Source organism: Lipophrys pholis, assembly GCF_963383615.2.
Source record: "Lipophrys pholis genome assembly, chromosome: 11".
NCBI classification, from domain to species: Eukaryota; Metazoa; Chordata; class Actinopteri; order Blenniiformes; family Blenniidae; genus Lipophrys; species Lipophrys pholis.
The window spans coordinates 10828097-10849584 of record NC_137631.1 but is presented as its reverse complement, the minus strand read 5'-3'; the positions used below and the strand labels follow the sequence as shown (position 1 = coordinate 10849584).

Sequence of the window (21488 nt, the reverse complement as noted above, 5' to 3'; positions counted from 1 at the left end):
GTGAGTGTGATGGGCTGCAGCTGGCCACACGCAGAGAGAAGATTTACTTTCTTCACTGTTAAGTGCAGCCATCGGTCAGAGAAAGAGACACTGGCACCGACAGGAGTGTGAAATCATCAAGGTGGACAAAACTTACGACAATGTAAATATTCACACATCAAAGGTGGAAAAAGATCCCGGAAAAAAAAAAGAAGTTAAATTTTACTTGGAAGTGATTCTGATCTGACTGTTTCGCCTCTAAAGGAGCCACATTCCGAAGGTGAAGTGCTCCCTCTAGTGGATGAATCTTTCCTCTAATAAAAGAATCCTGTGATTCATTGTGGCATTAAAACCCTCAAAGAAGAAATCCCAACACACATTTTGACGGTTACAGTGAACAATAGTGCCAACAACTGATTTTTAAGTTCTTGACAGACTTGAGCAGCAGGTCCAACGGTTCGAGTGCTTCATGTGAAGAAATATGTGACTGTCCACAGAAGCAGGTATTCTAGTAATTTATCCTCTACCGAGACGTGAATGATGACGTAACATCAGGAAAAGTATGTGCACACTGTGAATTAATCGAGTTAAAGTCCAGTTTACTAACTGGAATTGTGCTTTTCTTTTTTTTAAGTTGCTGGTGAAGTATTTTAAATGTTAAAGGAGAGATTTATTTTATCCCTCACTTCGGTGCAAATGTGACCCTGCTTTTTTATGTTTGGCGTAACATATGTTCAGCAAAACCAAAGAGGAGCGTCCTTCACCTTTTCACTACAGTGTCACAGACATGGAACTCGAGGGCAGTGTAGTGAACATGAAAACAGATTTTCTGACTCATAAGATATGAAGAAAGACGAGCGGTGCAACAAGAAAAGGCGTTGGTCAACACAAGGTAACGTTTAATGTCAGCTTCATTGACCCTGTCTGTAAAAAAAAAAAAAAAGTCACATGGATGCATTGCTCGGTTTCCCACTGTGCATCCAAATTACTGCCCGAGCGAAAAAACAAGTTGGAAAAAAAAACCCCAACCTGAAGAACAGAGAGAAAATAAAATCTAAACCAGAAACTCACAGATCAGTTTCTTATTAGTTCTGCTTTGATTAGCATTCATATGTTGAAGCAAAGAGCAAAATTGCTTTTCCAAGAGCGCATGGTACCGAACCCTGTTCTGCCTTCATGCATTGCTGTGACATTTCTGAAGATTTGAATTATTATTTTTTTTTTTGTGTTAGCACTCAGAGAACAGGCTTTAATCTTCTTCAGAGGAAACGAGAGCGAAAATGTCATTATTTAATCATGCACGGCAGCATATTGACTCAGCTTAAACATGGTGTAGACGCTCAGATGGATCATATTTACACTGGCTTTCAATGAAAGAGCACAAAGGAGGAGGTTTCCGGACGGCTTCGTGTTAAGACGTATTTTGTACAGGTAGCGTAAACCCCTTTTAGTGGGAATGCTTCAGGTTGCTCCCCTGGAAAAGAAGGGGCAACAGTGCAGAAGAGGACAGACGCAGCCACTCGTTTAAGAAGCGCATAGTCATATCAGAAAAGAATACATCGGCCCTTCATTGTCTTCAAAGCTTCGACATTTCTTCGTATTAGTGCATCGTGGAGCCACCACGTACTGTTTCTTATTTAACAGATAAAAGCCTCGGAAGTGCAATAACTTCTCTGTGCAGGAGAAATCAAGAAATGATAAGGGAAGAACAAGTTAACGAAACAGGATTAAACTCCTCAAACAAGAACACTTCAAACATTGTAAACCTAAAAAAAAAGTAAAACTAAACAAATCATCACCTCCCTCCCTGACATATGTGGGAATATTAGAAGACAACTGGGCACAATCAGTACCGGCGTAGGGTCCCTTCTCATGTACATGCCATTAAAAACAAAAAAAAACCCAAAGCTCAAACCTCAAACATCCAGACTGACCACAGAAAGCTATACGGCGCTCGGAGGACGTGCTATTATCTTCTCTTTGTTTCTCTGGTTAATGTGGTCCAGTCAACCCCTCCTCAGGAGATCTAGTAACACAGGATCAGTGGAGGTGAACTACACTCTCTAGTATGGCGGTTACAGTACCAGAGTTAGCACTAGGGGGCGGTAACTGTGGTCCAGGGAACACCCACCATCCTGGGCGGGGGTCGGATGGTGGCCCTGGGGTTTGTATTAATTATATATTTTTGGGGGGTTGGGGGGGGGGGGGGTCCTGAGTGTAAACTAGGCTTCAGATTCCAGATCCTCTTGTCCCGCACCATCGCTTGTTTCGCCCGGTTCTGGATCCAGGAGGAGGAACTTTCCATCATTGGTTAGAGGCATGTTCTTCATCAGCTGAGCCAGCGCTTCGGGGTCCTTGTTTGAATAAAAGAATTATGAAAAAAAAAAAAAGTCATTTTAATTCCTCATATTTGCTCTAGAAATTCTGAACTGACCTTTTTCATCTTGCTGTATTACTGCTTTATGAATGTAAAGTGTTCCCTCTAGTGGATAAATATCTAATATCTCCAAGTCACAGTTTTTTTTTCTTGTCTCCATAAAAATACTAATGCACTAAAACCTAAAAAAAACAATACTCTGTAAGTTTGTAAAAAAGTGGCATCGCCTGTAGTTTTCCTGAAAAATAATGTCACAAGTTGATTTTCAAGCAAATCAAAAGTTGTCTGGAGCAGCGACGACGCTTCGGTTTTGAATTTAACTATTAAACAGCAACAAAATGTCCGAAGTTCCTAAAGATTCTACGAGATAATCTACAGTTTAGAAGCTTTTCTTCTTAGAAGGATCAATATGTTAATTTATCTGCTGGAACCTGGAAAAAACAAAAATCGAAATGTTCAGAATTGAATTTTAATTTTTAATTACCTTCTTTGCTTCTGTGATTTCTTTTGCCAAATTCATGGTGTAGCATATCTGTAAAGACAGAAAGACACCGGTGAATTTAGCCTGAGCCCACATGTTTCAGCTCTGTCAATAATCGGCCGCCGTTGAATCCACCTTCTCGCCCTCGGTGTTGCTCTCGAAGACGAATGCGCTGAACGAGGGCTCCCCCTCCTCGTCGCCCTCGCTCCAGTCTCGGCCCTCCACCACGAATCCAATCAGCCTCCCGTTCTCCTGGTGGGCGGCGAACTGACACACCTCTTCAAGCTGGAACTGAGGAGTCGGGAAGGTGTTTTTTCTTTCTTTTTTTTCCTTCTTAATTTTACCGATGGTCAAACGAAAGACGATATTACCAAAAACAACTGATTTGAGTCTTTTGGGTACTCACGCTGATTCTTGTCACCTGAGTCTGAGGGTCAATCAGCCTGAAAAGAGCAAATAAAAGAGGAGAAATGTTAAATCACTGCGTCGTTTCTCTTGAATACCTTCACTCACAATAGGAAACAAAAGGACTTTGTGGCTGAATGAATGTAAACTAATCACAGGCTGTACAGCTTCTCACAGGACCTGGAGATTCGGCTTTGATTAAACCGCAGACACTTCAAACGTTCCTTTCTCCCTTTAATCACTTCAGCCGCCGACTTTTCAGCTGGTTGCCCACTCGTAGTGACCGTCTCTCTTTCTTTTTTGTTCCAATGGTTCTTCTTCACCAAGAGACACCAATCATGCAAATGTACGCACAGATGGTCACAAAGTACAAAGTACAAGGCGGCTTTGATATGTCTGCCCAGAGACTGGGCCTGAGCGGCTCGGTCAGAGATCAGACATGAATCTCAGAAAGAGTCGAAAGAATCCGCTCAGCGACTCGATCGCAGGAGACCCGGCGAGGAAAAAGGCTGAGCTACAAACGATTCACTTACTTCCCCCAACATCTCTACGTGTGTTTGATGTGAAGACTTAAGAGTTTCTGTGATGAAAGTTTAAGAAAGTCTTTTTTTGTGGGGGAAGAAATTAAGGGCAGAAAAAAATTTGGGATTTTAGGAATAAATTCGAAAATCTCATGTTTGACCTTTGAAAATTGAATGTAGACAGTGAAATGATCCAGAATAGCACTGGAGTCATCCTCGACAACGCTTTAATTAACCGAGGGCTTTAGGGCGCAGGAGCCGAGCACAGCTGAGCAGGGTTCTCTTTTCTAATGTGAATTGACAAACGTATCATAAAGACAGTTTATGCTCGAGAATATAACCTCAAATACCTCTACGATGTTGCATTTCCTAAATGTTTTCTTTGCAAGATGGTTTATCCCACTATATTTCAGTCCTGCACTACCATAAGAATAAACTCACTGACGCATTGGTTTGGAGATTTTCTAATACAAATCTGACTGAAATACTGAACTCAAGGTGTGAAGGTGGTGTGATACCTGAAGCTGCTGCTGGTGACCATGAGGTGGGACTCTGTGGTCCTGAAGATGTTGTGGATGGCCCGCGCCGCCAGCACCTGCCTCATGGCCTCATAGATGACCTCCTGATTGTCGCCACAGCGAACCGCCATGGAGCCCAGGAAGCGCACGGCGAACACCTGCTGCAGGAGGGAGTCTGCACAAAACGCAGCCAGGGAATGAATACACACACACACACACACACACACACACACACACACACACACACACACACACACACACACACACACACGCTCACAAACGCAGCGAAGACATTAAGCTGCGCGTGATAAGAGCTGGAGACAGAGAGCACCATTAAGGTGCGTGTGGAACAGGGAAATGGTTACCGTCACTCTCCGCTGAACAGTCATCATCTGTTTCTCCAAACGGATTTGTGCGTCTGTCAGGATGGGAGCACACAGAGCAGCAAAAAAGAAACAATTAAACCCCTCGCGCTGTGCCATTAAGACTCATTCAGCTTCCTGGAAATGGTGTAATAACCACGATGAGGTCGCTGTTTAGGAAATTAGTCAGCAGCAACCAGTACCTCGTCCCTGGCTCTCCCTCTCTCACACACACTTCCTGCCTCAGCTGTTCCCTCACCTCCCTCCGGCCCTGTTCTGGTCCTGAAACTCGGAGGCTGGCAGCATGATGTCAAACTGGATGGGCGTCCCGGGGGCGATCAGGTCTTCTGGTTCCGGAGCAGTCTCTGATTTCTGGGAACCGCCCGTGGAATGAACGCCCCCCGGCTTCGCTCTGCAGGGACCAGACACGGAGTGAAGATGAAGAGGAAACCAAAGACAACACCCAAAAGATCCACGGCTTCAGAAACAAATAATTTAAAACAATCTACTTTTGTCAAGAGGAGAAGCAGAATTTGGAGTGTCCGTGTGCTTGATTATTTGACATTTTACATCATATGCACAATTATTTATTATCCTGACTGTATGTTAATTCCACTGAAAAGGAAAGCTAAAGATGTGAGTCAACAGGTGAATAACATGTGCATATATGAATATAGTAGAAGTAGTTCTTTTGAGCAGAAGTTCACAGGTTCAAAGCCCACCACTCCTAATGTGTAGTTCAGGTTATCGATGGGTTAAATGGAGAGAAATCATTTCGCCAAAGGGAACGATAATGTCCCTTCTCTGTTTGGCTCTACAGGTGACATTAGTGATATTTGACTTGTCTCCATCAAAACAAAGGTTTCCCCGCGTGCAGCCTCAGGTTAAATACGAAACAGAGCGACGAGCAGATCCTGAGATAATGAGCTTTGAATGGTAAAACATCTTCCATGTGATTTGATGAAGAGTTGTTTTCCTGACACGTTCCACGTGTCAACCTTCACAGACCGAGGACAAACACAAGGAGGCGTCTTGTTTTCAAGTTGGAAGTGTTGCAGCGAAACGCCGACTTCACATTTATTGTGCGAAATATGTGAACGTCTGTCTTCTTCTCCGTATGTTACACACACACTCACAATAAATCTGTTTAGTTTTTAACCGAACAAAGAGGCAGACAGTGACACATTCAAACAGACGCACACAGTGTCCATGAAGTGAAACGTGACCCACATGGCTGACCTGTCGGGGTTGGGGGAACCCTCTTGTCTCTTCTCGAAGCTGGTGATGGGCGTCACGGCCTGGATGGCGGTCTGGTTCAGTCGGATGGCCACAGCCTGGAATCAAGAAGTGGTTTAGTGGGCGAGTCCCTGAGAACAGTGGAACTAGTGGAACTACTTCTAAAATATTAAATGTTTTCACCAGGTCTCAATGTCTATCGGGATTATTTTTTATACACTATGATGACAATTAAAACCTTAACAAATGCTTAAACTAATTTAGTTTGAATGAGTTTATGAATAACTGGTGAAAGTTTTCAAAGACTTTTCTTAAGTTGACTTTTAAAAAATAAAATAAAATACTGTAACAGCTATAACTCAATCTGATATCTGTAAAAATTCTTTTTATTTCATCGCATTTTAAGACATTATTCTCCTGGCCTCTGCTCTGGGTTGTTAAAGTCTAAGCAGCAGAAACAAGATGGATTCTAGGGTAAAGAATTTAACACATGAAGAGACGGAAGGATGACACTTGTTAATGACATTTGTTTTCACTCTGTGAACAAACAACGGCAAACGAGGCAACTCAGTAAGTGGATGAATGATAAAGTAGGTAAACTGCATCTATATTCCCAGTTTAGTTTTTTTTCCCTCCCTCACCATTTTCCCAACATTATGTACATTCATGCAGCCATTTGCCATTAGTCCTGACAGAGCTGCCACTTTGCATGTGTACCCACAGTGAGACAAGCCAATGATTTGTCCCTGAAATCTGTGACAGCTAAAGGTGTTAAAATACCGAGTGATTACCATGTGACGAATAAATAATATGTGAAAGGCAAGAGGTGTATTTATACTCGAGTCCTGGAGTCTGGAAAACACAATCTTTTAGTTTGGGATGGAAGGACGATCAACATGACAGAACCACAGCAGAGAAGAACTACTTCATATCGCGTGAGTGTTTGTGGTTTATTACGTGGCGACACGGCAAATATTTGCCGTCCAAATCAACATTGTCAACATGAGTGAAGACAGAACTCGTGTTTTATTCTGTCTTTTTCCAACTTGCCTCTGTGTGCACGAGTGTGTGAAATCTTTACCTCTGGGTTGTCTGTCAGGTAGATCTGCCTGGAGATGTTGTTCACGGTGCAAATCCACTGAAACACAAGCAGATATGGACATCAGGACTTTCTTCCAGCCCTGACTGGGGGAGCCTGAAATCACTTGACTGATACCGGCTGTGACAAGCCAGTCAGATGTGTTCAAGCACAAAACCCAGCATGAGCAGCACGCAAACGAGTCTCGACAGCTCCTCCATTGTTCAGCGGCAGACACTTGTGGCGGCGAATATGTCCGCGATGGAGACGCAAACCAGCAGAGATCAGACACAGCTGCTTTCTGCTGCCGCTCTCACACTTACTTCTTCGTACTCCCGTTTGCTCTCAGCTTGCAGAATCATCGACCTGGAGGAGATTAAACCAAAATGTGTCATGTTTGTTCGTTACTCCCGTTGATGCACGCGAGAGGCAAAGAGCACGCACGTCTTTCCTGAAGGGGACGTTATCTGAAAACAGTAGCGTCTGTCCTCGCAGTCCACGGCCATGACGGAGCTGTTGTCCAGGTCCAGCACCATGCCGCCTGCCACGGCCCCCCGCGGCTGGCACATGAGGTTCCCTCCTTGGGTGAAGAAGTACAGTCGGTCCCAGGCTGTCGTCACCAGGCCTGTTTTACTGGAGAAAGAAGCAGGAGTAAGAATTCATCTTCTTTTATTGAGTCTGTTGATGTTTAAAAGTCTGTATCTCTTTCCAGAGGTGACGTTTCCTTTCTAACACAGCTGATCGAGTATTGCAGTGCAGTCTATATAAAATGTGCTCTACCACCCTGACCAAAGTCCTCAATGAATCCCTCAGCATATTGCTTTTCTGTAATAGTTAAAGACAAATTCTTATCCACGACATACATTAGTTTAATCCATCGATGTTTCGTGACGAACTGTGATACGATGCCCATGAGTCATTTCATTCCAAAACAAAGTGAGGTAACTCACTTTGCATTAATCCTCTGGAAGCTGCCTTCTCATATGTTTGCACACAGAAGTGTTCCCTGATAGATTTCCTTTACCCACGACGCCCTGGGTAACTCAAACCCCAAACCGTTTAAAAAGAAAAAGCAAATGTTCTGTGGCCTCGGCTCCACCTGACGAGCGTCGGAGGCTGCTGGCAGCCGCTGTCATTAAACAGAATGGAAACCTTTTCCTCCGGTGTCACAGACATTTGTCAAAGACTTTGGATGTATATGAGGGAGAGACAGAATTTGACAGCTCTGACATTTCACTAAATCACAATGCGAGCTACGCTGCAGTTTTCTCCCCTGAAGCCATTAAGGAAGTTTGCCTCCTCATACATCTACCCTACAATAAGCTGACAGCGCACACTGTCAACATGTTACTTGACCCACCTTGTCTGCTGTCACAAACCCATTGTTTACTGTGACTGTGTGTGTGTGTGTGTGTGTGTGTGTGTGTGTGTGTGTGTGTGTGTGTGTGTGTGTGTGTGTGACTGTGTGTGACTGTGTGTGTGTGCGCGCGCGTTTTGGGCCACTTCAGCAAGAAAAGCAAAAACCATAAAGCTTCAGTCTTTTCTTGGATATTAAAAATCTGCATGTATTCTTGAACTTCCTGGCAAAATGCAACATAAGTGAAACGAGGAGGGATTTTTCACTTCATTCTTCAAACAGATGCTTCCACGTGCGAGGACAGGCTCTGCACAAAGCAGAAGTGTCCTTGGATTTCAAACAGGGCAGTAATGAGCGTAATTAATCTTACTTCCTAATGTTGAGGTAGCCCGCCTTCTGGATGAGCGTGCGGTTGACAGACTCCGAGTCCGTATCTGGCATATAAACGGTGTCTTCCACCGACAGAAACTCCCTCTGGGACACACGCATGCCCTCCGCCTCCGAGTCCAGCTGGGACTGAATACTTCACAGACACAAGTTTTAATACAAACAGAATCCATCAGATGACATGTCTAAACACTCATCACAGTTCATTATCAAGTTGTTTTTGGGTTGTTGTTTTTTTTTACCTTTGTGTCATTTTGGACACAGAGGAGAGAAAACTGTCCATCTTTTTTGACACCAACTCGATTCCCTTCTTGAAAAAGCTGATCTGCAAGATGAAAACAACAGGGAGACATTTATATCTGGTTTTATGGTCACAGTCCTAAGTATGATGCAAGAGTTCAAGATTTTTCTTCAATTTTGATCATTTTCTCAATCTGGAATTGTGTCTGTGAAGGAAACAGGCTTAAGTCTAACAAAGGATGAGGATTCAAAAACCTATGGCGGTAAAAGAACAAATCCCAAATAGGTTTAGTTAATTGCAATATTTGGAATAAAAATAAAAAAAATAAAAAAAATCCAAATCTTCAGAATAACAAAATTGAAGTTAGATAATATTGGCTGTTTCTGATTAACACGGTTCATATTTTACGCCTTTTGTGGTTATTTTGTGACTCGGAATTGTCTGCACATGTGAGCGTTTGCTCATGGCCAGCTGGGATTGGCTCCAGCACACCCAGTGAGGTGAACCCGTGCAGAAGATGGATGATGGCGATGAGGTTTGGCCGCAGTACCTGTGCCTGAGTGTAGCCCAGCATTGGTTCCAACATAGCAACTCTCTTGCGATACTGCAGGGCGTTCAGGGCGCAGTAATACTGCAGTGAGGCCGAGTGCTGCTTCCTTCGGGTGTAGGCCACCTCCTTCACCAAGTCTGCCTTCAGCTGTCCAGAACAGAACAGAGGAGAGGGTGAAACATGCAAATGTCAAGGTTTGCACACACACTTATACATACGCAAACACTCGTCTCGCTTGCACACACATACAAATGAAAAAGGAGCTCGCATATCTTTCACGAGCAAGACGACAGGCTGACGCGTTGGAGAGACACAAAGAAAAATGACTAATCCTTGCAGACATTACACAGTTGGTATACTTCACATGTCTGCAGCATTGTCGTTGTATCTTCTCAAGCTACCAGACATTGGCAATCGTCAAACTGAATATAACAGAAACTGTGGTTCATGATGCACTCATGATAAACTGCTGAAAGATGCAAGTCGCCCAGAAAGACGTGTTTTTGTTGAAGCGACAGCGAGCCGCTACAGATAAGCTAAAGAGCTGCATGTGACTGAAGACACCTGGTATAGTTTTACATCAGCACAGGATTATTTAATTACAATTCATTGTATTTATAACGCTTATGAAACACTTCCACTGCATCAAACGAGGGCGTAACGGCCCTGTGAAGCTTCTCACAGCCCGTGACGAGATAAAACCAGCTCCATTAGTGAGGCTGGGAAAGCACTTTATATTTACACCACCTTCTCGTTCTCCCTCTTCTTGGGCAGCCGGCTGTACTTGACCATCGCTGCCTCGTGCTCTGTGAAACGAGAGCAGCAACATGAGTGCGAGAGAGTAAAACACGTCTGTGATTCTTTCTCAAAAGAAAGGAAAAGCCCGACTTACCATCAGTGGCGATGCCATGAATTTCCTTCAGTGTGCTAATCTCTGCAACGTACGACACCAATGTCATTAAAACGTAGAAAGTAGTGGGTCATTTAGTCCTTTGTCTTTGAGCCAATGGACAGCTCTACCTGTGAGGTCTTTCTCTCTGAACTGGATCAAGGGGAAGACCATGCCGTCAGCCATCTGGTTGGCGAGCTCAGAGTGAAGCGAGTTCAGCTGGACAGCACAAAACAGACCACACACGTCAGGATGAGTCCTCGCCAGACATCTTGAGGGACACCGAGCCATTTTAATATTTACAGTAACATCCCCAGCCAGCAAGCTGGAAAATAACATTTTCGGTGAAACAACAAGAAAACAGTGCCTCCCGACTCCATAATGAAGCCGTACTGTGGAAGAGTGCATTTCATGAGGAGAATAACAAACTTGTTTACTCTGGATATTGGTGACAGGAGTGCGTATCGCAATAAACCGGCAAATCCCGCAATTATCCCCTCAGCTTCTCAACAAGTGCAACATCAAACCAGCTGATGCTGAGATTAATCGGAACAATTTACTGGGTGCTAAAGTTCACAAGATTAGGTGCTGTAGTGGATCCAACTCTCATTGTGGAACGAGTTCCCCGCCCCACACGTGGAGGTAAAAGGTCAGTCAAAACGATCAGCCTGTGTCCTCTGAGCATATGCGTGTGTCCAGAGTGCTGACTGTGCAGCCCGGCGGACCCCCAGTGCCGCCAGTGACAGGCCCATCTGTTTTGTCTGTATACTCGGGCGTGCACACTGCTCCTTCGTCAAACCATCCATCCACCTGCTGCTGCTGCTGCTGCTGCCGCTGCTGCGTCCCTCTATTCATCTATCTAGTATGACACACATTATAACAACCCCACCATTCCCCTCTCAGACAATCAGATCTGCTCTTACACGGACGACTGTCCTCGGGCCTTTTCATCGAGGTCATTTCCTGCAGGTGAATATATTCTTTGTAACGTGATGAAGAACCAGCTCCAGGCTCAGAAGCAGTTTATCATCCCTCTCCAGGTGCTCAAGGTGCAGTCACTGACACTCGCGTTGAGCAAAACACAGCACAGGCCTTACCTCTCCTACACTTTTGGCGAAGCTCTGCAGCATGGCGATTACTTCCTCGTCTCCTTTTCCAAGGGCAAAATTCTAGACGGGGAAAATTTAGAGCGGAGACAAGTTTAGGCTGTGAAACTGCATAATGTGAAGCTCGCCTATAAGAAAGGCCACAAAGGTAAGAAATCGCCCATTATGCCGGGGTTCCTGGCACATCACATCCATGGGACAAGGCCAAACATGCTGATGAAGCCGGAGTGAAGCTGCTGAGTTTTAGCCCTCGTACTAATGGAGGCAATTCAAGTGGATCAGTGGCAGCTCAGTTCAGAGATTTTTTTCCATCCAGCATCCACTCGGCAACCCAAAGTGGAATTACAAAGTGAGCTGATCCATATCGCTTTCATTTTCTGCACTTAAACAACAATTCTGTTTTTTTCTGGGGTTTTTTAGCTGTAGTTTACAGCGTAAAATGAGACTAGAAATATTTAAACAAAAAGAGAAACATGCAGCTGACACGTGCAAAATGACATGTAGACACAAGTCCAGATGTTAATGATACACAGTGTGTCTCCACAGCTCTTCCTGACAGAGGCTTGGAGTTAAAAAGATCAATATCTGCATCTTCTTTCACATAACATATTATTTAACTAGCCATTGAAACAAATTTGGGTTTATGTCCAGTTATCTGTACTTACTTTCTTCTCGTAATCCAGAAGTTGCTTTGAGAGCTGCTCTGTGGCCAGTCCCATCTCACTCTGTGTGGTTAAAGGACACATGGATCAATACATGGATTACACTGGAGTTTGTTCCCCACTTCCACCTCTGTCAGTCACGTCTGTTGACTTCCATAACGTGATGGAATAAAAGGAATGCTATATACATAAGCCAATGATGGTTATCATGGATATAATTTATATAAAGTACATAAGTTAAGTATTCAAATGCATGCAAACTGTGCAGCAGGCAACGAATAGCATCACCACAGGCACACATATTCATCTGGTTGTCCTGTTTGCTACTTAAGAGGTCAAGATATCAGTTGTATTCTCTCTTTAGTCTGGATAAAGACCCTATAAATACATAGAGTGGACCAGTTGCCAGTTCATCAAAGGACAAACACAAAAAGATGCACAATCTCACACACACAGAGTTTCCATTTAAAAAAAAAAGAAAACAGAAGCCACCCTGATATAGAGAGGCCTTTGTCCGAGGTTGAACAGAATAATTATTACCTACAGCCAGTAAGGCTGTTTGAGGAAATGTGTGTGTTATTGAAGTTCTGAAAAGGAGATAAATAATTACACAAATCATGCAAGAGAAAGGTGCAACAAGCTGCACAGACTGATGTATACTGTTATCGTGAAAATCTGTGTTTTGACAATAAATGAGGATATTTTTAGCTATTGTCAATCAATCATGATGAAATATAGTTCAAATCAACCCAAAAAAGTGAAATCATGTTGCCAATTCATGAATTTTATATTTTATTAAAAGTTTCAAATTTCTTTTAAACCTATTTATTGTTTGTCCTGCGAATGAGAAAGTAAGCTATGCCGCTTAATTGTAAAAAGACAGCCATCATAGAAAATGGCAGCTGTTTGGTGATTTTAGGTGGTCAGTATCAGTGAGTTAAAAATTGTTGTTGTTTTTTTCACTCACCTGCTGTTGAAAGTCATGTTAATATTATGGTGTATACTTTATTCAAACAAATCAGGCTTCAGATGGAGTGTGCGAGAAAACTCAAGTGGCGAAGTGTTTGTGTTGTGTTGAGTACCTGAGCTCCAAACACGCGCTGCATCGATTGCAGCAGCTTGTTGGTGTAGTCTGTGAGATTCCCCGCATCTTCTTCAAACACGCTGAGCAAAGAGCGAGTCTGTAGGACACACACACACACACAGAAGACAACAGCTTTAAAACTAGAACAAAAAGCAATATTTAGATAATGTGTCAAGCAAAAATGCCATACGATCTCCAGTTGTCAGAGGTGGCAGTTAGATGGTTTTCACTCTTTAAACTACAATACAAATTGTTGCGTTGACATTCTCTGTCCACATATTTCTGTATAAAAATGACAAAGAATATATGAACTGCATGTCCCAAAGGATAGTGTACCAGTTCGCAAGCTCGGTTCACAGCTAGAAGAACACCTGTTTGAGACTTTACATTTTCTGCATGTGTACCCGTGTTTTGTCTGGGTCTCCAGTTTCTTCCAACAGTCCAAAACAATGGATTCGACATGAACTGGTGGCTCTTAAATTGTCTGTTGGTGTGGATGTGTGTGTGTGTGGTTGTACTCTGCCTTCAGCCATAGTCAGCTGTGACTGGATGAAGCACTAGAGAGATGGACGTGACATTAACCACATTATTTTCTATTATAAGAGTCTTCTACTAGTCTTAATTTCTTTCCAAGGGTCGCAGTGTTTTTATAAAATCACCATGGGCGCTCTAGTATGAGTGGGAATTATTGCAATGTTGCACAATGATGGCTGCAGAAATCATTGATGTGAAAAGAAACACTGTGAGAGGATTTCAGACTTAAGAAATGTGGTGTTACAGTGTATTAGCGTTTGTTTGTACAAAACCCAAGAACTGTTGTTATTTAATGGGTATTACACTCTCTCTCTTTTCTGGTCCAGCTCAATGGACATTATGTGGCCCCTGAAATAAATTGATTTGGGTATGTCACACGGATGCAAATATAAGCTTGGGAAGGGACCTGCAACTCAGAAGGAGATTAGAAAGCACACTGTGGAAAGTTAGAAAAGCACACAGAATGAGCAAGTGTGCAGAGGTGCGTTCAAGTGCAGCTTTGAAGTGAAACCAAATACATAATGATTTTACTGCAGGCTGGCTATGCAAACGAGGAAAATCCTGTCTGAGTTTTTTTTCTTTTTTCTTTTTCCATGAACAGGTGCAGCAAGGCAGGGCAGATATGGTAGAGCGAAACACACCCAGTGGGTAAAGTCTGTTTGATTTTCACTCCAGCAGACTTTTAGAAAAAGTAAAGGCCAGAGCAACTTCAAAGAAATCCCCAAGTCAGTACTGGCTATGCTTGCATTTCAGAGAAATACACGTGGCTTCTTTCGTATTTAGAGAAGTGCATTTTAAAGGACATAACACTTGAAAAGGAGCCACGAGCCTCCAGCCTGTTGTCTTTGCTTTTTGCATCAAAAAAGGGGGTCTGCCCTGTTTGGAGGATGAGTGATGCAACAGCTTCCAGTGTGCGGATGCATTAGCAGCAACATCACTTACATTCTTGTGCATTATGAGTTGGATTGGTTGAACAACCACATTTAAAAGCTGTAAACACTGATCACATGACACATAGATACAATGATGACACAGCCCTGTTGCAGGCTATTGAGTAATTCTAGGGGCGTCCGATAATGGAAACCCCTCCCACATCCTGGGAGTCGGGCCCAGATGTGCTTCAGAAGAGGATTTTAGTCCATAATCTAACTTAATCCAACAATGTAGAATAAAATGCTGCCAGGGAAACGATGCTAGGTGAGCTAGGTGGTTGTGACTGACACCAGTCTGGATGCACATCCCAATATTGCCCCTGACGTGGGGCAGTAAAGCCCTGTGGCGGGAGGTAGAACATACAACACAGAATTCAAACAGAAGCACAGGGAATTATTACAGGTTGCCCGAAGTTTAACAGTGTTTACTGAGGCCACTGCTGTCAGGAGGATCACATTCCCATAATAATGTGCCAAGTGAAAGCTGTCATCGGGCAGTGGAAACAGCCCACCATCGGCCACAGGGTACTGTCTGGAAGCTAACTGCTGCGCTGGTAACGCCTCAATTACCAAAGAAATGTCTCGAAGCATGTGTAAACACGGGCAGGCCTACCTGAGGACTGTCCTGTAAAGCGTCCTCCAGGAGCAGTTTGTGATGTACGGCCGGCATCTTGTTTAGCAGTGCAGGAGAAAAGACTGGCAGCTTGAATTATTCAGATAGGACTCCGTTTCCCAGAAGCCTTTGCGCGGATGAGGGAAACACGTAGGCCCACGTCTGCAATCACTCCGCCCGAAGCGAAGGACAGTCTCCAAAAGACATATTTAAATTATTTTATATAACTTTTTTTTTTAATTAACATTTTTGATTTGTTTGCTCGAAAGCTGCCATGCTAATGAATGACAATAAATTAGAGTAAAGTGTCGTTCTAACCTTTCATTTCAGTGTAAACAGTGACCCCGCGTGGTCATACTAGGAACTTCAGAGTTCAGTTTCAAAATCAGAACAGAATATAGGGAATCGTTTATTAATCCTAGAAGGAAATTCTTCAAGTTTTATTGACCAGGTTTGTAACACAAACAAGGAATTTGTTTCGACCGTCTGAAAATATGATGGGAAAAAAAGGTATTAAATACAAAAACATTGCATTCCAAATATGACAGACCTCTACAGGACTCCAAACACAAATTGTTTTCTACAAGCAACAAAAATACTCTTAGAATTGAATATTAAACTATGATTTCAGAATCCAGAAATTTGTATTTGGACCTTTCCATTCACTCAGTAGTGGAGGTGATAAAATAAAGCAAAATGTTGAATTCATCCAAGTCTCTTCTCTCGTCATATAGCTGCTTTTTATATACCATTATATACACAATAACATTAAGATACGACATCATATAATATTAAGATTTTATATATGAATTGATATTTATAATGTTATTCCATTATAAATATTTGTATATGAATAGATATTTATAATGTTATTCCACTATATTATAATGTATTCTATCTATCTATCTATCTATCTATCTATCTATCTATCTATCTATCTATCTATCTATCCATCTATCTATCTATCTATCTATGTTATAGACAAATCGGAAAATGTAATATTCATAGGTTTATTCTGACTGACAAGCAAGAGTCACAACCATTACAACACTGCTGGTCATGTTTTAATACCTTGTCATGCAAAACAAATCCATGTCAGTCATCCCAAAAATATACATTTGGTAATTTGATGACTATACATCAATTGTTTTTTCTTATGAATCTCCCTGCTCATGTGATGTGTACCAAAGTTTAACTCATTATGATCAGGGTTTGTTTGTTTGCTTGCCAACAGCCAATGTTTTAGGCTGTGGTCCTGTACAGGATGCACATGAAATCACTGTTGAGAAGTACAACGTGCTGTCTAAAATGACATTTTCCAGGTAAAAGGGTTCAGGAAGTAAACAGCTCCTGCTTTGTCATCAGTAGAGCAATAAGATGTGTTGTGGACGCTGCCTCTGTAACTTAATTAAGCCACACGTCCTGCTGAGGCTGCACACAGTCAAGATAGGGAGAACGAAGCTGTCTGTGACTGGTTGTGTCTCAGATGATAACGTTCAAGCCACACTAACCAAATATGCTTTCCTTTTCATGTTTATTGAATCTTAAATTAGTAATTTAATCTGTTCAATAATGCATGCGTGTTTTGTAAAAGCCAGTGATTATACAGGTAGAACATCAATGCTCCTACATGTGGTCAGCTGTGAAAGAAAAGTGAGTTACAAGAAGAACAAAACTAAAACAACATAAATAGCAAATATACGGTCAGGAGTGTATTTATATGAAGGAGTGCGCATACTAATAAGCATCTATTCTCAGAGTGGAATGAAATGTGCTTACAGTTCACAAATGTATTGTCATTGACCAGATACAATCAAATCAAATCAAATCAAATCAAATCAAATCAAATCAAATCAAATCAAATCAAATCAAATCAAATCAAATCAAATCAAATCAAGCAGGTGCAAAAATAATATTATGAATGCAGTCTATAAGTGTCTTAAAGAAATTGTGTTTCTGTGTGATATTTGATGAATTTAAATGTGTTCAACTATCTGTTTTCAGGGTAAAAGTTAATATCTCCATTAACAACCACAGACTAAATTCTACTCAATAAAAGTGTGCAATATTTGATCAGTTTACAGAAACTAACTGAAACTAGATGTAGAATTCAATAGTTTAATTATGAAAAATACAAACCATGTTGATGTTTTGCTGGAGATTTTCTCAAAATCTCAAAGAAAAGTGTGAATAACAATGTCAAAGACGTGATCAGGTGGTCATGCCGTGTTTTGCTGTGTCATGATAATGTAGGCATGCCGTGACAAGCGATGTGCCTTCATCAGGCTGAACAGGATCCCAGCCTCCCCTCCCCAGATGATTTGTGTTGGTTAATTGGTTAAGTTGTGGGTCTCAACCAGAGAAGGCATTTCAGTTCAAACACAGCATGGCTTGCTTGTTAGGTCTGGTCTAAAAAAAGAAATGTTTGTTTCAGTTTAACTAATCTGGATTGAATCAGCTGACTAAAGGACACACTGAAAGGAAACAGCAAATGGAAAGCTTTTCCTCAAATCAGGAGTCCCGTACAATCCTACTTGTTGGGGTGGGGAAATCACGTCTGCAGAAGAACATTTGTTATTTCTAATCGCTGTGGGTCGTAACATTTCACCGGTGAAAGAGACAAAGACGCACACAGTGTCGCATCGTAGGAGACTGTTTTTGACTGTTTCGCCAACAATTCAAACATAATTTCTGTTTGGTTTAATTGGTGTGTGTAAATAGAGCCGTGGGAGTGTGCGTGTGTATGTGTGTGTGTGTGTGTGTGTGTGTGTGTGTGTGTGTGTGTGTGTGTGTGTGTGTGTGTGTGCGTGCGTGCGTGCGTGTGTGTGTGAGATATTTTGGGGGGGACGTGTCCTTCAAAGATGGTTCCTTTGATTGTTCTCGTAACTGTGAAGAAACGGGCATACAGGTGTGATGTATGACATTATTCATTGAAATAACCACACATTTAACCCTTTTACAGGTTTTGAGAAGTAATTTGGCAAGATTTCATAAAGCAACATCCAATTAATAAAGCCTACCAAGAGTCCATCTTAAAGATCACAAAACAGCTACTTTGTATAGAATAACAGTTTATTCTAAAATGGCAACAATTGACTTAGTTTCATTGGTTATCATGCCGTATGGCGGAGAAATCTGTTGACTGGAGAAATCTGTCATTTGGATGACAATTACCAACAAGAACTAGTCTAAAAATACCTTTGGTTGAGCAACTTTCAGAACTTCATCAATAAATTCAATTTATTAAAAGACACTGACAACCAAGCATGTGAAAAACTTGAAGCTCAACGTCCGAAATGTATGCTTTTCTATTGATTTAGACAATCCTAAGCTTTTTGTTCTGTCAGATATCGCCTAATAACACAACGTAAGTTGTTGGTTCACACAATTGCTTGAAAGTGAGAGGATCCAGTCGGGTTGTTCACCCCTGTATGCACTCCGGTTTGTCATGAATATGAGTGTGTACAGTTGTCTGTCTTTCTGTTTGTGTCAGGGTGTACCCTGCCATCACGCAATTTCAACCCCCCAAAGCCCCATCACATCTCACTCCCAACCATCTGTTACCCTGAGTAAGTTTAGTAAATGGAGGGATGAACACACGTCTGCCTTTTTGGACTTTGTCGGGCTTCATTCACATCATCCGTCTTGTCATGATGAAAGGTTGTGCAGGCACCTGCAGAAGCCATGATTACCCTCTCCAGCGCAAATGGTTAGTTTTGAGGCGTTGTCAAATGCAGAACCTTTCACACTGAAAACATCTTATTAGAATTTAAAAAAATGTGACAACTCTCTCTCTCTCTCTCTCTCTCTCTCTCTCTCTCTCTCTCTCTCTGTCTCTCTCTGTGTCTCTCTCTCACTCTCTCTCTCTCTCTCTCTCTCTCTCTCTCTCTCTCTCTCTCATTCTCTCTCTCTGGATGTGTGATTTAGTTTCGCTGGTGGAGAGTGCTAATGCAATGCATCTTGCAAACCTAATTTGACTTTTCTGATTGGACTATAAGAAAATCCAACAGTTTGGGGCCTTGAGCATCACTGAGGACCCCCCCTCAACCGAAGCATGGCCCTTCATGTAGTTTGCTCTGGCGCTTTTTCAGCTGCTCTTTTCCAATGGTTGAAGTCACAGAGGTATGAGCCCCGAGCATTAGTTACGACAGTATATGTGTGTGTGTGTGTGTGTGTGTGTGTGTGTGTGTGTGTGTGTGTGTGTGTGTGTGTGTGTGTGTGTGTGTGTGTGTGTGTGTGTGTGTGTGTATCCCTCTCACGGTAGAAGCAAAAGTAAACGCCCCTTGTCATTTAGCACACGGTGACAATTCAGATGTTTTACACAATCTTACCGCACACAGGTGGGCATGCACGGTCTGATATATTGATGTCTTTAAAATGCGTTGCGATTTTTTTTACACCTTTATAGAAAACTGAAGCTCCCCATTGGCTGAGTCACACTCCACCCTCCGCCTCTTTTACCCTGGTTTCCCAGGCAACCATGTCAGGGTGGAAGAAAAGAGCAAATCATATGAGGGCAAAGCATCTTTCACTCTCCCCTTTCTCCCTTCCCTCCCTCCCTCCCTCTCTCTCTCTCTCTCTCTCTCTCTCTCTCTCTCTCTCTCTCTCTCTCTCTCGCTCTCTCTCTCTCGCTCTCTCTATCTCACTGTGTGTGTGTTGTGTGTGTGTCCAAGTGTGTGCGTATAAAAGCCTCTCTCTCCATGCTTTCACTCCACTCTGAGATCTCCTTTGTGTTGCAGAGAGGATAGACACACGACTAAAGACACAGGAGGGGGGGATACAACCAGAAGAGATCCCTGTGAGACATTTCTTTGACCTTGCCTCTCTTTTTCCCCTTTTTTCTGTCTCGGTCTCAGTCTCCCTCTGTCTCTCTCTATCTCCCTCTCTCTCTCACTTTCCCCAATATACTGGGGGTCTCCCTCCTTTCCCCCACATCCCTGTACTCACTGAGAGTCTCCGCTCTGCTTGGACGGTGGCTTCATTGATGCAAAATGGGTTGTGGCAATTCCTCAGCCACCAGCACCTCAGGAGGGGGTGAGTGTTTCAGGGATCTGTGTGTGTGTGTGTGTGTGTGTGTGTGTGTGTGTGTGTGTGTGTGTGTGTGTGTGTGTGTGTGTGTGTGTGTGTGTGTGTGTGTGTGTGTGTGTGTGTGTGTGTGTGTGTGTGTGTGTGTGTGTGTGTGTGTGTGTGTGTGTGTGTGAGAGAGAGAGAGAGAGAGAGAGAGAGAGAGAGTTGTCACTGTATCTGCATCAAGGGGGAGACGGTGTTTTGAATGTAAATGAAGTGTGTTGGGGTTACCCCTGCGTTTGAGTGCATGTCTATGTGAGCGCATGTGTGTAGAGGCTGTTGCTTGATTTCATTCATAAATAAATCGGCATCAGTGTATCTTAATCTGTGTGTCTTGAAATCAGCGGAACTCATTTTTCTGTCCTCTCTGCTATGTAACTTGCGGCATTCTGGCGTGCAACTTGTGTGTGTGCTCTCCAAAGAATCCTGAAGAGGCTCCCATATTCATGTTCCTGAGTAGACGCATTTGCTTGAAGACACTAACATCATAACAGCCACACTGATAGAGCCACTCTTGTTCTTTCAGTTGTAATTGTCTTCTCTTGTCTTCTCCGTGAGGGTGTCCAAGGATAAAAGACAGAGTCATCTTTCCTCCACTTGACTGATGCTTGTTGCAGCACGTACCACATCAATAGCCTGGTTTCATTCAAAAAGCACGTCATGGACATTTTTGACCAGAAAAGTCAGTACTTTGCGGTTAAACTAGCGTTAATCAAGATTTTCTGCTTATCCGTGTGACTTCTGTGTCCTCAAGTAACTCCCTCAGTAATTTCCCCTTGATACAATACATGTTTTAAATTACACTGAATACATCTCCAGGCACCACAGTCAGATTGAGAACATAATTAGACTGAAGTACCTGCAGGATTACCTCACCACTTGTGCACATTGAAGCCGTACAATGTGTACTCGAACATGTGTGGATGTGTGCGTTTGTGCCTGCAGGTACCTAATAAGTGCTTGCCAGGCATGTTAACAGGACCACAGACAGCTACTGTGAAACACAAGCCAGTATTGAGGTTTCTTCATCTTCGTTGCTTTAAATTGGATCTACTTTGTTGTGACCCCACCTGTAAACAAGATCTAAGCAGGTGTGTGAGTGTGCTGGA

At 42.7% G+C, this 21488-nt stretch overlaps 1 protein-coding gene across 3 annotated transcripts; it reads right to left on the bottom strand.

The window, feature by feature from the left end:
• Window positions 1–852: 852 nt before the first annotated feature.
• Window positions 853–15451, bottom strand: appl2 (adaptor protein, phosphotyrosine interaction, PH domain and leucine zipper containing 2). Of its 3 annotated transcripts, none has more exons than XM_080475110.1 (21): window positions 15313–15451; window positions 13232–13330; window positions 12153–12212; window positions 11479–11550; window positions 10513–10600; window positions 10385–10426; window positions 10240–10298; window positions 9493–9639; window positions 8944–9026; window positions 8685–8837; window positions 7402–7590; window positions 7281–7323; window positions 6961–7017; window positions 5874–5977; window positions 4903–5055; window positions 4647–4699; window positions 4282–4456; window positions 3244–3280; window positions 2973–3128; window positions 2841–2888; window positions 853–2333 (listed from the first exon to the last, which is right to left on the bottom strand). In XM_080475110.1, exons 1-21 carry the CDS (start codon window positions 15367–15369, stop codon window positions 2202–2204), a joined length of 2007 nt encoding a protein of 668 aa, XP_080331236.1. In that variant the 5' UTR covers window positions 15370–15451; the 3' UTR covers window positions 853–2201. The 3 variants fall into 3 exon arrangements, with proteins under 3 accessions (XP_080331236.1, XP_080331238.1, XP_080331237.1); XM_080475112.1 differs by having other exon boundaries at window positions 5883–5977; window positions 15313–15431; XM_080475111.1 differs by having other exon boundaries at window positions 854–2333; window positions 2973–3122; window positions 15313–15426.
• Window positions 15452–21488: the final 6037 nt, after the last annotated feature.

Bases quoted from the DNA above. Each gene is read 5' to 3' on its own strand.
- appl2 (XM_080475110.1), bottom strand. From the start codon at position 15,369: ATGCCGGCCGTACATCACAAACTGCTCCTGGAGGACGCTTTACAGGAC. The intron at 10,601-11,478 runs GTAAGGCCTGTG...TGTGCTGTCCAG, and splicing joins TCGCCAAAAGTGTAGGAGAG to CTGAACTCGCTTCACTCTGA. The intron at 9,027-9,492 runs GTACTGCGGCCA...TTCATCTTGCAG, and splicing joins TGGGCTACACTCAGGCACAG to ATCAGCTTTTTCAAGAAGGG.